Consider the following 17,037-nt stretch of genomic DNA (forward strand, 5'->3'; position numbering starts at 1 on the left):
TTCCAAATGAAAGAGGAGTGTAAAACTAGAGAGTATAGGTTTAAGGTGAGAGGGGCGAGATACAAAAGGGTCCAGAGGGGCAATTGCTCACACGGGGGGTGGTGAGTGTCTGGAACAGGCTGCCAGAAATAGTGGAAGCAAGTACAATATCATCATTTAAGAAACATTTTGGCAGGTATATGGATGGGACAGGTCTGGTTGGACTAAATGCAGGCAAATGGGACTAGCTTAAATTGTGAAAACTGGGCAGCATGGGCAAGTTGGGCCAAGGACCTGTTTCCATTCTGTAGACTCTATGACTCTATGCCTGTAAAGACTTTTACCAATTTTTGTTGATGCACCATAGAAAGCATTCTATCCAGATGCGTCACGGTTTGATATGGCAACTGATGTGTCCAGGACCATAAGAAGCTACAGAGAGTTGTGAACAGAGCCCAGTCCATTGTGTAAGCCAAACGTCCATCCCTTGACTCCATTTATACTTCCTGCTGCCTCAGAAAGACAGTCAACATAATCAAAGACCCCTCCCACCCCAGTTATAATCTCTTCCAACCTTTTCCGTCAGACAGAATAATACAGGTACAATAGCTTTAACATGCATACCAACAGATTCAAGAACAGCTTCATCCCCACTGTTATTAGACTTCTGAATGGACCTGTCAAATTTCAAATCTAGTGTTGGCCTCATTCTTTGTGCACCTACTCTGCAGCCGTAATGTTGTATTTCTTGCTCTGTTCTATGACCCTTTTGCACTTAGTATGGTATGATCAGCTGTACTGCACGCAAAACAAAACTTTTCACTACACTTAGGTACATGTGACAATCATAAATCAAATCAAAATCAAAAAAGAAAAGTACTGGCCTCTTCAATAGCACCCTTTCCACAAGCACCTCCACCTTGTCTGCAAAGCAAGGAGCCAACTCGTTTTTTAAGGCCACTTTCTCAGTGATAATGGTGGAGCAGGCAGAATTCCTGGATTCCAGTATTTGAACTGTGCAGCTGGACTTGAAATATGATCCTAGCACTGTGAACACTGGAGCACTGTGTGTTTTCACAGAATGGGCACTGAAAAGCCCAGTTGTATAATTAACGAGGTTAAGAAGGGGAAATTGTCACTGTAAGGCATAGCAGACTGGATACCATGAAGCTCCCTCAAAAATTGAAAATAAGCGCGGTGTCTGTCTTCTATTTTGCTCTGTCAATTTATTCTATAATGGGTACAGATATTTTGTTTTCTGAATAACCAAGAACTATTCTAACTTTTTTCCCAAACTAAAGTTACTGATCTTCCAATTTAATTGAAAAAACAATCTGATTCTGTGGTATATATTTCATTTTATATATGTTACATATGATATATATTACAGGGGTGGTGCCTAGTGGCATTAATCCAGAAACCCAGATAATGTCCTGTGGAAAAGAGATAACAAGGTGTAGAGCTGGATGAACACAGCAGGTCAAGCAGCATCAGAGGAGAAGGAAGGCTGACGTTTCGGGCCTAGACCCTTCTTCAGAAATGTCCTAGGGACCCAGGTTCAAATCCTACCACAGCAGATGGTGGAATTTGAATTCAATAAAACTCAGGAATTAAGAGTCTCATGATGACCATGAATCCATTGTCAATTGTTGGAAAAACCCATCTGGCTCACTCCTGTCTGTTAGGGAAAGAAACTACCATCCTTACCTGGTCTGGCCTGCACGTGACACCAGACCCACAAAATTTGGATGACTCTTAACTGCCCTCTGGGGTGGGCAATAAATGCTGGCCTAACCAGTGACACCCTCATCCCATGAATGAATTAAAAATACATGCAGCCTCACTGTGATCTCTATCTTAACCACTTCTCTAGAGTGTAAAATTTGAATTGTTCTAATCTTTCCAGGCAGATTCAAATAATTTAAATCTTTCAGCTGCTGCACTGTTGTTGTGTTAAATGAAATGCATATGCTGGAGTGGCTGCAATATGAGCAATTCCTCTTTGCGTATTTTTTAGATGTTCTTTTAGCTAATTTAGTATCCAGAGGATAAATGATATTATTGGCATGATACTGCAGTAAGCATCAGAGAACTTAAATACCTTACTATGCAACTAGATTCTATTGTTGCCAATGGATAAGTTCATCACCTGGTCAGTCTTTTGAGACATAAAAGGTGTTTTATTGAAAGTAAAGTAATTTAAAATGCTGATACTAGGAATTCTATATAAAATTATGTCAGCTTTAACAAAAAAATACAAGTTGAAGCTGTATGATTTTATCCTTTAATGGTGGTTGTCTCTGTCATGCAGCTCAACTTTTAGATCTGTATTAGAGGATAGTACAGCAAAAAAGAAAGCCATTTCGTTTGCTAAGTCTGTGTTGGCCATTTTGAAGAGTAGTTCAGCTAGTACCAATTCTCTGCTCTTTGCTCATATTCCTGCACTTTTTCCTTCAATTATTTATCCCACTTGCTTTTAGGAGCCGCATTTAAGCCTGTAACTATCACTCTACCAAACTGTGCATTCCAAAAAAGTTGCAAAGAGAAACAAATTCCTCATGTAGTCTTTTTCCTTTGCCCATTACCTTAAACCTTTGGTCTGTAGTAGTTACTGACTGTTCAGTCAACAAAGACAGTTCCTCTAATTTTTTCTAAACTCTTCTTGATTTCAAATACCTGTAACATACACCCCCTTGGAATTACTCAAGAAAATTCTTCTCTGCTCTCGTCAAAGCCTTTATCATCATCAGAAATGTTTGTAGTACCCCATCTGGGGCTGCATTAGTGTTTGATTGAGGTTCAGTAAAACTTCCAGGCATTTATATTCTGTGGCTATATCCATAAATCCCAGTATCACGAATGCCTTGAGTGATTTTGTTTTTTCTGTCCCTCGCTGCTATCTTAAAAGTTTTGTGGAGAAATGCCTTCAGGTGTCTCTGTACTTGTACATCTGAGGAAGATTGTATTTTAAACATACTAGGCGTGCTTGAATCATACATTCATTGAAAAGGATGTTTCAAAAAGAAGTAAATTGCTGCAGCATTGAAGGGTGTACAATAATTATAGTGTGGTAATGTCAAAATCTTTGTATGTACATGCATTCCAATTGGTTTGAGTGCAGTACATTGCGGAAAGAGGTTCTTCTGGAGTAGAAAGGACATGTTTGCAGTAAATTAGCTTTTTGCACTTCCTCAGGATGAACAAAGCACCTTAATAGCCAATTAAATAATATACTTTAGAAATACAGTTAATATTGTAAAGCAAGATATGGCAACTGGGTTGCAGTCAATATAAACCCCAGAACAGACTCAGCAAGTTTTGTCTTCAGTTTTTTTTTCGGAAATAGGAATGCCACAGACTAGAGAAAGAACACTCGACTCCTCAAATAAAGCTTGGCGGTCTTTCACTTTCAAGTTACCAGTGCCTTGAGTTGAAATCTTGCTTAAAAGGTGTCCCCTCATTTCACGCAATGGAGCTTCAATGTCTGTTTACTCACTGCACGCTGTGTAGAAACAATGAACCTTATGGTGATAGTTAAACATGTTTTTAAAAAAAGAGGCCCTGTTTGATTGTGCAATTGACAGAAATGATCAGAGTTGTCGATGTTTAGTCACAGAAGTTTAGGTGTTCGAGCTTTTGTAATGTCAGTTGTTGAAACTTTAAAGGATTTTGGATGATTGCCACTTGAATTGTCCTGAGGAAGGAACAGACTTTGTTTAGTGTAGTAAATGGTTTTGAATTATTTGCTATCTTTTAAAACCGCTTTTTCCACCTATGACTGTCACTATAGGAATTATTACTTCTATGAACTTTATTGTGACTGAATGGTCATGGGGGTATGAGTTTTTGGGTGGCATACTTTGGTTAGAAGGTCATGAAAGGCCCAGGAGGTTGCATGGGTATGGGACATAGGGAGTGTGTTGGGGTTGAGAGGTGAGGGTTGGAAGGACTTTTTTCTTTCATTCTAGCAGGAATAGTCTCAACACACTGCCATGCAGATATCCTTAAACAGTTCACCCAATAGCTAACAATCCCTCTGGTCACCTCTAAATATTTTCTTAACTGCAGTCCACGTTCATCCCCACACCCTCAAAATGAAAATCCATACTTCTGTGACACTTTCTCCAACATTGGAAGTTTTCCTGACTTCTGCCACTGGCCTTGAAGATGAAAATCCAGGCCTATGATTCCAAGCCTATTAGATGTTAAATGTAACGTTCATTGAGATCCTTGTAACTGAGCCAATCTAGTGAATTACACAATAAGGTGTTGGTAAATTTCTGTTATTCTCAGTATTTATGTTTCAATGAGCAATCAACTTTAAATATGCTTTGGCCTAATTGACAACAGATGATGGACACAATTTTATTATTTAGGAATAGGCATACAGAAAATTAATTCTGAATAATTTAAGATACCGACTATTTTGGATTTGAATTAAAATAACATCTCTCTCACATTTATTACTTTCACCAGATTGTGGATGGAAAACTCTGGTTTCAATTGGACTGTGGGAATGGGCCTGGCATTGTGGGAATTTCTGGCAGAACAGTTAACGATGGGAATTGGCACACTGTCTTTCTGGATCTCAACAAGAATTTTACAAGCCTTGCACTTGATGACAGCTATGTGGAGCGTCGATGGGCTCCTTTCAACGTTCACATACTCAGTATTGATAACTACATCTACTTTGGGGCCCAGGTTCCAGCTGCTCATGGCTTGTTAAGCCATAAGAGTGCACAGGTTCTTGGTGGGTTTCAAGGATGCCTGGACTCTGTTGTCCTTAATGATAACCAGTTGCCACTCCAAAACAAGCACAGTCACTTTGCTGAAGTGGTTGGCCTGACAGAACTGAAACTCGGCTGTGTCTTGTATCCAGACACTTGTGCAGGAGAACCATGCCAGAATGGAGGAAATTGTATAAGCCAGCCATCTGGTGGTAAGTTGTTACATTGCATCTTTAAGTTCCACCAGACATTGAATGAAATAATAAGTTATACAAATTTTATAAATATTGACATTTTTACAAGCATTCAATCAATATACGATAAACAAATGCTGTTTGTGAATAAATCACCTTTAAGTAAAAATTGCTAAATGAGAGCATGGTTTGTTAAGCATATACCATAAATGCCATGCCCTCATGTTCATTGCAATAACATAATGCAGAAGTAATTCTAAAGATATTTAGCACAATAAATTGGGTTAATGAAGAGCAAATTAGTCATTGCATTTTTTTTGAAAAATATGGCAAAATGGTTTAACGGCAACTCTTAAAATTAATTTTAGTGGTAATCTTTTGTTTATCATTTATGCTGTCTGAAACATTGTAAAAAAAATGGAAAATTACATCAGCTGGTGCTTACATGATTGCAACTTGAACATTGTACAGTAATAGCACTTGCGCATTCCAAACATTTGTGCTGGTACATATAATTCAAATTAAGTTCTATTCTCCCACTCCCTTTGTATACAGCTCACAAGTTCTAGGGCTTATTCCCAGCTCAGTCAGAATTATCTGTCCTCAACAGCATTACGTGGAAATTCTACTTTTAGCCTAAATGTTCAGACTTCAAAAAGAGAAAGGATCCAAGGATTTCTGTCCTCATAACCAAGCAGTATTCCTGTTGAAATGAACATGTTTGTTTGAGATAAGAACAGGTTCAGTCTCCGTTGTGATACTCCTCTCAGTTCAAGAGTCTGCTGATAACAGTCGAAAAGTTTGCTGATAGTAACTGTGAGTGCTCATACATGAGTTAGGTTTTCACTGAGTTATCAGGAATGTCTAATAAAATGGAAGGCAATGGAACCTTAAGGATTGGAGAAAATTGGGCTCACATTTTTAAACCAAAACAAAGAAAGGTTCAAGTTATTAGCAAAATTTAGCTACTCATTTTCAGCAGTTTTCCCAAAATGAATGTGTTTTAAACTGTTTTGCAATTGACAGATACTTTCTTTCATGTGTTTTTGACACATCTATTCCACTCATGCATTTGTGAAACTTGGATTTACAACTGGCAATCAAATACATAGTATCCATGCTGCCATAGCCGCTGTGCTGGGGCTGAGAAAGGTGCCCAAGTGTAGCTTCCTGATTCTCCCAACTTTTTACTAAAATGTAGAATTCAGACATGGGTTAATTCCCAAATGCCCTTTGAAGTAACTTACTAAGTCACTCAGTTGTAGCAGACTGCTGGGAAAGGTACAACTAGAAAGAACTAATCAGTGGATTTGGACACTAATGAAAATATATCTGGACAACATGATCATTCTGCAGAATCTCCCTCACTAACATTTTGTGATCGATGTCAAATTTCGAATAACAGCTCCTTAGACCAGTCAGGAAACAATTTCTGCAAATATACCTGACCACTTTCGTGACAGTCCCTGGTTATGTTCTCATCCACTGGCAGGTCATGTATGCTTGAAATGAGGACATAGTTACATAATTCTAAAGGATGGTCCTAGGAGACCTTAACATTAACTCTAGACCTCTGGGTAGCCCTTGATTCTTGTCAAAAAGATGGGCAAGAAAATCTCCAGCTGTTCGCTGTCTACTGTACTGACTGCAAAGGCGTCAGTTGTTTGGCCTCTGCCAAAACAGCAATGTTCATAACTTTAATCTTCACTTCTGATGCTGTGCAAAAGGAAAATGCAAATGGTTGTGGGATGCTGTTCACTTCAGCCACAGGACAGCTCTGCATATGATCCTCAGATCAATGTGCTTCAGCTGCTTCATGAATGAACTTCTTCATAAAGTCAGAAGTGTGAATGTTGGATGATTTCACAACATTCAAATCCATTTATAATTCCTCAGATAATGTAGTTGTTAATATTGCATGCAGCAGGACCTAGTCAACATCTAGGCTTGTGCTAATAAATAGCAAGTGACATTATTGCCACAAAAATACTAGGAAATAATTGTCTCTAAGAAGAAAACGCTTGACCATTCTTGACATTCTCTTGACATTCCTTGATATTACCACAGCAAAGATACTACCTCAAAATTCTTGGAGGTGTGATGGTAGTGGTGGTGAAAGTGAAAAATGATGAAAATTTCAACTTTCCAGCTGCATGAATAGCATAGCTAATAGAACAAGTTTGAGACTGCATAGTCTGTATAATAGACATTTCAAGTTTGTTTTTGAAGGTTTTAGAGAGTATTACTTGAATCAAAAGTAAGCTTTTGAGAGCAGTTCCATGGTCTGGTAGGACTATGGTGACTATATCTTTTACTAGGGGACTGTCTTCAGAGGATATATAAACATGCAGAACGTGTGAGGATTATGAGTGTAATTAGAATCCCTACAGTGTGGAAGCAAGCCCTTCAGCCCAACAAGTCCACACTGACCCTTGGAGCATCCCACCCAGATCCATCCCCTTATACCCCGCCTAAGCTACACATCCCTGAACACTACGGGCAATTTAGCATAGCCAATCCACCTAACCTGCACATCTTTGGACTGTGGAGGAAACTGGAGCACCTGGAGGAAACCCACGCAGACACGGGGAGAATGTGCAAACTCCACACAGACAGTCACTCAAGGGTGGAATTGAACCCAGGTCCTTGGCGCTGTGAGGCAGCAGTGCTAACCACTGAGCCACCGTGCTGCCCATTAGCATGGTAGAATGGAGGTATACTTGAAGGAAGCATCCGGCTATGAGGAGACGTTGGGAGCAATGAGGGGCATAGTGGCATGTGAGGTGTGTCAGAAAATTAAGGGGTGATGATCTGAGGGCCTGACATCCATCATTAAAACTGAGTCAATGACTAAATACATGGAGGTAGTCATTCTAGATTGCTGCTCAGGCTATCCTCATGCTTCTATTGCTGCGTTGGAAGTGCAGTCCCAACTTCAGCCCATTTGCATCTCCCCAGGAGAAGAATATAGTGACTTATTAAAGAAGAGTTCTGCCAAGTCAGGAAATTTCCCAACTTCACTAATATCAGTCCCCATACTTCCTGCACTTTCAATCTCAGCAATAATGTCAACAGTGAGGCACTTTACAAAGAAAAAAATCACTGTACCCTCCACTCACCACAAATACTTGCTACCAGCTACTTAAAGTGCTTGTCGCAGATCCACATATGGAGGAAAAAATAAAACACAAATTTGACATGTATAGATGTATTACTTAGAAAGGCAAAGCTAAAAGTCAAACATTTTTTACACTTCCATGTTTTCTTGCTCAAGGCAATATTTTGTGTTGCTCTAATGTAAGGTCTTAGGTACAATATGCTAAAATGTATGCTATTCTACTTCAACAGGTTATCAGTGCAGCTGTCTGCCACAGTTTACAGGAAACCAATGTGAAATTGAAGTTACATCCTGCTTCCCAAACCCCTGTCAGAATGGGGGCTCCTGCAATCCATTAGGCAGTGATTTTGCCTGCAACTGCAAAGAAGGATTTATGGGTTTGATGTGAGTTTATATATAACCACTACTCTCATGTACACGGTGTTGCACAAATGTGAATTGCTGAGTTTCTTCCACTCCCAGCTTGAGACTTGGTTTGGTTTCCAAGTGCTGGTATTAGCAGGAAGCTGGTGGTAGTCAATTATTAGATTATTACATCAGAATATATAATTCCATGTTAAACATTTGGAAAAAGGGTAAATTAAAAATTGACCTATTTGATTGACACGTTAAACAGGTTGAATTGGTACATATCATTCAGAAAGGGTTGAAATAATAATGCTAAAAGGACTGAAACTGAAATAGTTACTTCTTGGATTTTTTTTTTAATGAGTCAGATGTACTTAAAACTTTACCAAGGAGCATTCTGACTCCAGATCAGTTGCATTAACCATGGTAAAAGGAGAAAAATATCACTGGGAGAATAAACAATTATCAAACAGCAGAACATGATTATTTTTATCCATTTTTGAATGATCAGTAAAAAATTGAGGAAACAGTCTACAACATTTTTTTCTGAAGAAGGGTCTCGACCCGAAACGTCAGCTTTCCTGCTCCTCTGATGCTGCTTTGGCCTGCTATGTTCATCCAGCTCTACACCGTGTTATCTCAGTCTGCAACATGCGATATATTATCAGGTGCATGATAATTATTCGAAGCAAGATTCAATTTGTTTCTCATGTAATGAAACCAAAACTGGGAACATTTACAAAGTCCTGCCAAAATATTTAAAATAAAACACCAACTAGGAGAAACTTAAGTGAGAAATTCACAAGTAAACTTCATTACCTTAATGTAACAAAGAATAGACTTTCTGACATGGATAATTTAAACCATGTTTATTTTTCTTGTAGGTGTGAAGAGGACATCGATGAATGTAACACAGAAGAGTGCCAAAATGGAGGAACGTGCTTAAATACCTTGGGCTCATTCCAGTGCAACTGTACTTCAGGATATATAGGGCTGTACTGTGACCTCAGGCCAGTTGTGGTGCCCAATATACAACCTGGACATCCCTATGTTGGCAAAGAGGAATTTATCGGAATAGCTGTGATCTTACTAGTTCTGATGATACTGGTGATACTTTTTGCAATTTTTCGAAAGAAGGTCTTCAAAAAGCATGCACGTAACAATATGACTGTAGTGCAGGACCCTGCAACTGCTGCTCTGCTTAATAAGCCTAATGGTATTCAGTTCAAAGGTATTAGGAATAATGGTGACAGTCGTAAGATTTACCAAGAAACTGGAGGTCCTCCTCAAGTGCCAGTGAGGCCTATGGCATACACACCATACTTCCATAGTGATTCAAGAAACAATTTAGACAAAATTGATGGAATGCAGATGGAGCATCAAGAAATGAGCACCTTTCACCCTGAATCGCCTCAACTTCTAACTACACGTAGAGGCGTTGTTGTGTGCAGTGTGGCCCCAAATCTCCCTACAGTTACTCGATCTGTCTCTGCCTATGATTCATTAAGAAAAAATACCTGGGATAGAGATAGAGATGGTAATGAATATTATCTTGTCTTGTTTTCGGATGATATAGATATGTTGACTTTTAATTGTTTTTCTTTTTGTTTCATACCTTTTTGTATCTATCCCATCTTGCTAGCTCAATTCCAAGCTTCTTCCTTCAATTAGGGGAAAGATGCAAGTTACTTTAAGCTATCTATGCTCTGACATCATCATTGTTCCATGACTCAGTCAGCTAAGGCTCGGAAAACTACAGGAATCTGTTCTTTAACCAGATATGACGTACCTAATGAAGATGAACTTTGGTGATTAACTGCACACATTGGATTGTTATTTATTACAAAATTGTTATCGTGGAGATGTAAAATAATACTTTAAGGCAACAAATGCAACCTGTTAGTCTTGTTAATAAATGGTATCTATAAAATCTAATCACTTCAGATTTTGAAAATGTACATCAGAAATATTAGAGACTGCTTCTTACTTATGATTAGATGTTCTACTTCAAAATCAATAAGATTTTTAAATATTGAAGGCAGAGTTTGTAAGTTTATTAAATATTCAGTAAATGCAATCATGCTTATGCTCACAGTTCACTTACAACCACATCTAATGATTGGATTGGGGTCTCAAACATGTTACAGAACTGGACTCGGTATCTTAAGTCTTTATGAATTGAAATACACATTAAAGATTAGTAATGTTCTTTTTTACCCTGACAAACTAACAGTTCACAAGTTTCTGCATTGCATATGATGTAAAAATAATCAAAATACAATTCCATAAAGCAAAATTTAATCAACCTTGTTCCTTATCAATAAATGTAGATACTAAGATTTCTTTGGTAATGAACACATTATCCTTCAGGCTAAGGTGTTCTTCATGTATTTAGTTGTCTTATTTATAATTTTGCTCTTGTTATCTCTAAATACCCCCAACAAGGGAAAATTTTAAATATGTCTTTGATTCTATACTAATTAGCTACAAATCTTGCATTAAGGTGACAATATTTACCCAGATATTTTCCTTTTGCAGTACTTATGTTTTTCCTTGCATCCATTCAGTGATTGCAACTGTCTGGAACAGTCTGCAATGACACAGCTTCATAATTAAGTTCTGTTATCACGTACACAAAATTAGCTGTTTTATATTAGATACACTTCATTTGCAAGTGACATTATTTTCAAAAGTGTTATTGAATGCCATGTAAACAAAAAGAGTCAATTATTCTAGGATTAGCTGTATCTTCCAAAGCATTCCTTTTGTTTGTTCTCACCTGGGATAATGCCTAATTGTGGAGGCCTATCAGTTAGTTGTGTTTTCCGTTTTTTTCTAACTTAATTGGATTTCCTAACTCATTGACGGCCTAGAAACTTTTTCTCTTGAGGGAGAGAAATGCTGATTCTGGGATTGAAACATTGGCAGCCTGCGCTGTAGTGAGCGAAGTCACAATAAGTTGAAACCTATCTGAGCAGCCAAAGAGAAGAAATTAAGAAATTAAAGGCCTTGAGTGCCTGTTTCTAGTATTCACTCCTGTAACTACACTATGTCCTAAGCCCCTTAAATTATCTGTTTCCTCAACTATACCTTTCCGATTCTCTGCAGTCCCCAGTACTTACCATAAGACATAGGAACAGGAGTAGGCCATTAGCTCCCTCAAGCCTGCTCCACTGTTCAATAGGATCATGGCTGATCTAACACTCCTCATGTCTACTTCCCTGCCTTTTCCCCATAACCCTTGCTTCCCATACTGATCTCGAATCTATCTACATCAGCACTAATTCTACACAAGGATTCTGATGCCACATCTCTCTGTGGTAAGGAGTTCCGAAGACACTTAATCCTCTGAGAGAAGCAAGTCCTCCTCATCTGTCTTAAATTGGTGCTCCTTAACCATGAGAGGAAACATCCTCTCAGCATTTACTCTGCTAAGCCGTTAAAAATCTTGTATGTTTCAATGAAATCAGCTCTCCTCCTAAAATCTGGAGAGTACAGTCCCAACCTATTTAACCTTGGCTTGTAAGACAAGCCCTTTATACTGGGGACCATCTTAGTGAACCTTCTCTGAACTGCCCCCAATGAAACAGCAGCTTAAACAAGGGGACCAAAATTACGTACAGTACTCCAGATGTGATCTTACCAGCACCTTGTATGGTTACAATAGGACTTCCCTCCTCCTACCCCTTGAACTAAGGGCTGACATTCCATTAGCCTTCCTAATTACCCACTGCACCTTTGTGCTTTCTGTAGTTGTTACCATTTAAATAATACTATTCTTTTGTTTTCCTTTCCAAAATGAGCAATTTCACATATTCCCACATTTGCCAACTTTTTGCCCACTTACTTAACCTGTCAATATCTCTGTAAACTGTTTGTCTTCTTCTCGCAACATGATTTTCCACCTATTTTTGGGTCATCTGCAAATTTGGTTACAGTACATTCACGTTCCTCCTCCAAGTCATTGATATATATTGTAAACAGTTGTAGTCACAGCACTGATCCATTTGAAACCCCACTGGTCAAAAGTCACCAAGCAGAAAAAAAACCCTTGTTCTTGCGTGCTGTTTCATGCCAATTTGCCAATTTGCTATCCGTGTCAATATGCTACCTCCAAAGCCATGGGCTTTTACCTTATGACTTAACTTTATCTGAGGTACCTTGTTGAACACGTTCTGGAAGTCCAAATACAACACATACAGTGGTTCCCTCTATGCACTCTGGTTGAGCCTTCCCCAAAAAATGCTTAAAAAACCTTAGTCAGACATGATTGCCTTTCATGAGTCATGCTGATTCTGCTGGATTACGTTATAATGTTCCAAATGTTCTGCTATCACTTCCTCGATAATTGATTTCAATTTTTTTTAACAATAGATATTGGACTAATTGGCCTATAGTTACCTGCCTTTTACCCCTCTACCTTTTTGAATAAGGGTGTCACATTGGCAATTTTCCCGAATTCCTTTTCCAGAATCCAATGATTTTTGGAAAATTACATCCAATGCATCCACTGTATTTGTAACTACCTCTTTTAGGATTCTGTGATGCAAGCTATCAGGGCCAAAGGACTTATCTACCTTTAGCCCCATTAGTTTGTCTAGTACTGCTTTTTACTATTTTTCTGTTGATCATAATGGTACTTAATTCCTCCCATGCCTAGTTAAGTATTAATGGAATGTTCTAAGTATCTTCCACCATAAAGACTGATGCAAAATATCTTTAATTCATTGGCAATTTCCTTGTTCCCATAACCATCTCCACAGATTTATTTTCTAAGAGGCCAATGTTTACTTTGACCCCTGTCTTACTTAGATATATTTATAGAAGCTCTTCTTGTCAGTTATTTTTAATATTCATAGTGAGCACGGAGTCATACAGCATAGAAAAAGGGCCTACAGCTCACCAAATCTATGCCAACCAACAAATACTAAATTAAATGATCTCATTTGCTTGCACTTGGTCCATAGTCTACTATGCCCCGGCATGTAAAATACCATCCAGATGCTTCTTAAATGTTGCAAGAGCACCTGTCTCCACCGCCCTCTCAGACAGCATGTGCCACATTTTAACAATCCTCTCAGATCTTCCCTAAACCACTTACTCCTCACGTTAAATTTATGCCTTCTGGTCTTAGACACCATGCTAGTTTACCCATGTCATTTCTTTTCTCTGTGTTTATTAACTTTTTAGACTTCCTTTGCTGGATTTTGAATTTATCCCAGTCTTTGGGACTGTCACTGATTTAGCCCTCATTATATGCTCTTTCTTTCAAATTGCTACTCTTCTTAGCTTCCTTTCTTAGCCATAATTGATTTATTCTTCTTTTAGAATCTTTCCTATTTACTGGGATGTACTTTTGCTGAGAATCATGAATTACTTTCCTCTCATTTCTGCTAATCTATTTACTCAGTTCACTTTAGTGAACTCTATCCTCACCTCATTATAATTCCCTTTATTTAAAATAACACAGTTGTTTCCAACCCAAGTTTCTCACCATTGAACTGAATATTAAATTCTATCATGTTATGATCACTACTTCCCTGGGAACGTTTTACTCTGAGGTCATTTATTAAACCTCCTTCATTACGCATTACAAAATACAAAATAGCATGCTCCCTGATTGGCTCTGTGACACATTGCTTTGGGAAACTATCCTTAGTGCACTCCATGAATTTGCTGTCACAACCGTCCTTTGCAATTTGATTAATCCAATCACCGTGAAGATTAAAGTCACTCATAATCGTTCCTCCATTCTTTTTACATGCTCTTACTGTTTGTTGATTTGTGGCCTTTCCCACAGACTGGCTAGTGTTCGAGGTTGTGTACTCTATTCCAAACAATGTCTTTATTTAATTCACTCATGGGACGTGGGTGTTGTTGGCTGGTCAGCATTTATTGCCTGCCCCTATCTGCCCTTGAACTGAGTGGCTTGCTAGGTCATTTCAGAGGGCAGTTGAGAGTCAACCACATTGAACATAGAACAGTACAGCACAGTACAGACCCTTTAGCCCACGATGTTGTGCCAAACTTTTCACCTAAACCTAAGGTCTATCTAACCTCCACCCCTACCTTATGCTATCATCCATATGCCTATCTAATAGCCACTTAAAGAGGCCGATTCCACTACCCTCTCCGGCAATGCATTCCACACCCAAATGCTATGATTCTGGAGTCACATGTAGGCCAGACCATGTGAGGATGCCAGATTTTCTTCCCTGAAGGACTTTAATGAGCCACATGTTCAATCAGTAATGGTTTCATGGGCATCGGTAGAATGAGATTTTTTTTCTTTGTTTCCTTGCTGTTTTGTTACCTTATCCCAGATGAATTCTCCATCATTGAACCTTGATTGTCTCACACTGTGCTCATTTTATCTTTTATTAATAGTGCTACCCCACTACCTTTTCCACCCCAAATGTCTCTCCAAAGGGACAAATATCCCTGAATGTTAAGTTCCTAGTTTTGATCTCCTTGTAACCCTGTTTCTGTAATGTCTATGAGATCGTATTAAATCATTTTGATTTGTGCATTCGGTTCATCTGCCTTTATTCTAAATGCTTCACGCATTAAGGTACAAAGCCTTGTTCCACTATTGAATTTCCCTACTGTTTTATGGTTCTTTGGTGAAAATGTGACATTCACACATTTCTGTACCTTCCTCTCATTTTCAGTAACAATTAGTCCCAGAACTAACCTGAAATCCTATCCTCCTGTTTACCTTTGATTTTCTAATTTTCAATGCAACTGAATCCCCCACCCCCCAAAAACCCCGCCTCCGCCTTGTTCCAACATTGCCTGTCTCTGCCCAGAGTCCTACCACCACACTCCCACCCCATTTTACTCGACCTCCAGGACCGGTCAAAACTCCCACCCCCTCCCTCCACCAACAAACCCAACAACCCCCAGCCACACCACTTCCATCACCAGCACCTCCCCACCAGCAATCACCAGGGTGCCCTTACCACCCGTTACCAATGTCCCCCACTACCTCCCACATACCACCTCCTGCCCCACCACTGTAAGAACCCTAATCCTAACCCTAACTTCACACTTAACTTGCATGCTTTCATAGGAGTGGTCCGTATAACTATCCATGATGCTGTGATGTCAGATTTATCGGGTAGGCAATAAATGCTGGTCAGCCAGCGATGCCCACATCCCATGAGTGAATTAAATAGAAACATTGACAGGATAGTGTACAGACCCCCACCCCCTGCCCAGCAACACCAAACTGTAGTCAGTCTGTGAGAAAGGCTACAAATCATAAATAGTAGGATTTAAAGTGTGCTCTACATTTCTGAAGAAACCCTGACCATAAACACCTGTCAGAAACAAGGAGCTCATTCTTAAGATTTAAAAAAATCTTAGGAATTGGCAATCTGAATCTGAGTGCCATTCCTTGGAAAATCCAGCCATATGCTAAAGACACTATTTAAATTCAAGCTTTGGTTCTTTTTTAAAGAATCCTTATGAACAGTGTTGAATCTTCTGGTTTCAGGAAAAGCGGACATTATTGAGGATGCAGCGGGCTTTACTGGAAGTACAAAAGGTAGCAATTCTGAGGTGCAGTCACTCAATTCCTTCCAGTCTGACTCATGTGATGACAATGGTAAGGAAGTATTACAACCTACTTCAATAATTTCAATATTATTTCAAATCTGCTTTTACCTCTTCAGGTTGTAATGTGGAATAAAATGTCTTTTTTTAGCATTGGACACTTTGTATAAGATATATCATGAGAAAATATGAGATCACTACTAATCAAACAAATGCATTGATTATCATGTAATTTTCACTTCCTGATGACCATAAATTCACTGAGTTATTATTAATAAGTATATGAACTTAGAACACATTTACATTTCTGGCACCAGTATTAGAAAGAGCCCATGTTAGATGCAGACTATTTAATTTCAACATATGAGTGTAAGTATAAATATGCTGATACCCCAGAAGGGAGCCATGCTCCCAGAGGTCATCAAATCAATATCTGAAATCTTAGAACAACACTTCTTAAATACAGAAGTGATTTTTTTTTTGCCCAACATTATGCATTTGCCTCCCTTGTTCCTTTTGAATAAGATGTCAACTGCTGAGCATATTCGAATTGTTAACCTGCAGCACGAGGAACTGGGGCAAAATCTTTTACTCTCCAGTGGAATTTTTGGAGGCTGGGAGGACATCTAATTGGGTCAGAGGATGGGTGACTGTAAATCTTCAGTCTCCACCCTGATTAAGTCTGGGACTGGAAGGCTTTGTCACCCTTCCTGTCCCACTGCAAGTTACTAACCACATTAGTACCTCGTCCTAAAACTGCTGGCATTAACCTGTTGCCATATGACAAATAAGTGGGTGCAGGCTGCTTGTTGCCTCCAGGGGTTGTCCTTCCTTCAAAGGCACTTGACAGAGAGGCGTGACAACAGGAAAAGGGTATAAACCTACTGGGAGCCACCTACCTGCCCTTTTTGCTGATTGTCACTTTATGCTCTTCCCTTCTGCAAATACCTCCTAGCATTGCTTAACTGTCACCTTTTATCTCTTTTTCTTGAATTGCTAAAAAAAATTCTTAGGCAATGGCCTTCATTGACAAGGACAGAATTAAAACAGAGTTGCTGGAAAAGCTCAGCAGGTCTGGCAGCATCTGTGGAGGAGAAAACAGAGTTAACGTTTC

The 17,037-nt window shown here is 39.0% G+C and overlaps 1 protein-coding gene across 5 annotated transcripts in view; it reads left to right on the forward strand.

Annotated features, from left to right (window-relative positions):
• The window catches only part of fat3a (FAT atypical cadherin 3a), a 689,153-nt gene that overhangs the window by 652,475 nt on the left and 19,641 nt on the right, over positions 1-17,037 (forward strand). For all 5 annotated transcript variants that reach the window (XM_048598158.1, XM_048598163.1, XM_048598159.1 and 2 more), the window contains 4 exons: positions 4,456-4,918; positions 8,249-8,402; positions 9,251-9,903; positions 15,865-15,975. In XM_048598158.1, the coding sequence (XP_048454115.1) occupies positions 4,456-4,918; positions 8,249-8,402; positions 9,251-9,903; positions 15,865-15,975 (1,381 nt within the window). The remainder of the gene's footprint in view (positions 1-4,455; positions 4,919-8,248; positions 8,403-9,250; positions 9,904-15,864; positions 15,976-17,037) is intronic.

Source organism: Rhincodon typus, chromosome 6 (genome assembly GCF_021869965.1).
Source record: "Rhincodon typus isolate 14 chromosome 6, sRhiTyp1.1, whole genome shotgun sequence".
Classification (NCBI taxonomy): Eukaryota; Metazoa; Chordata; class Chondrichthyes; order Orectolobiformes; family Rhincodontidae; genus Rhincodon; species Rhincodon typus.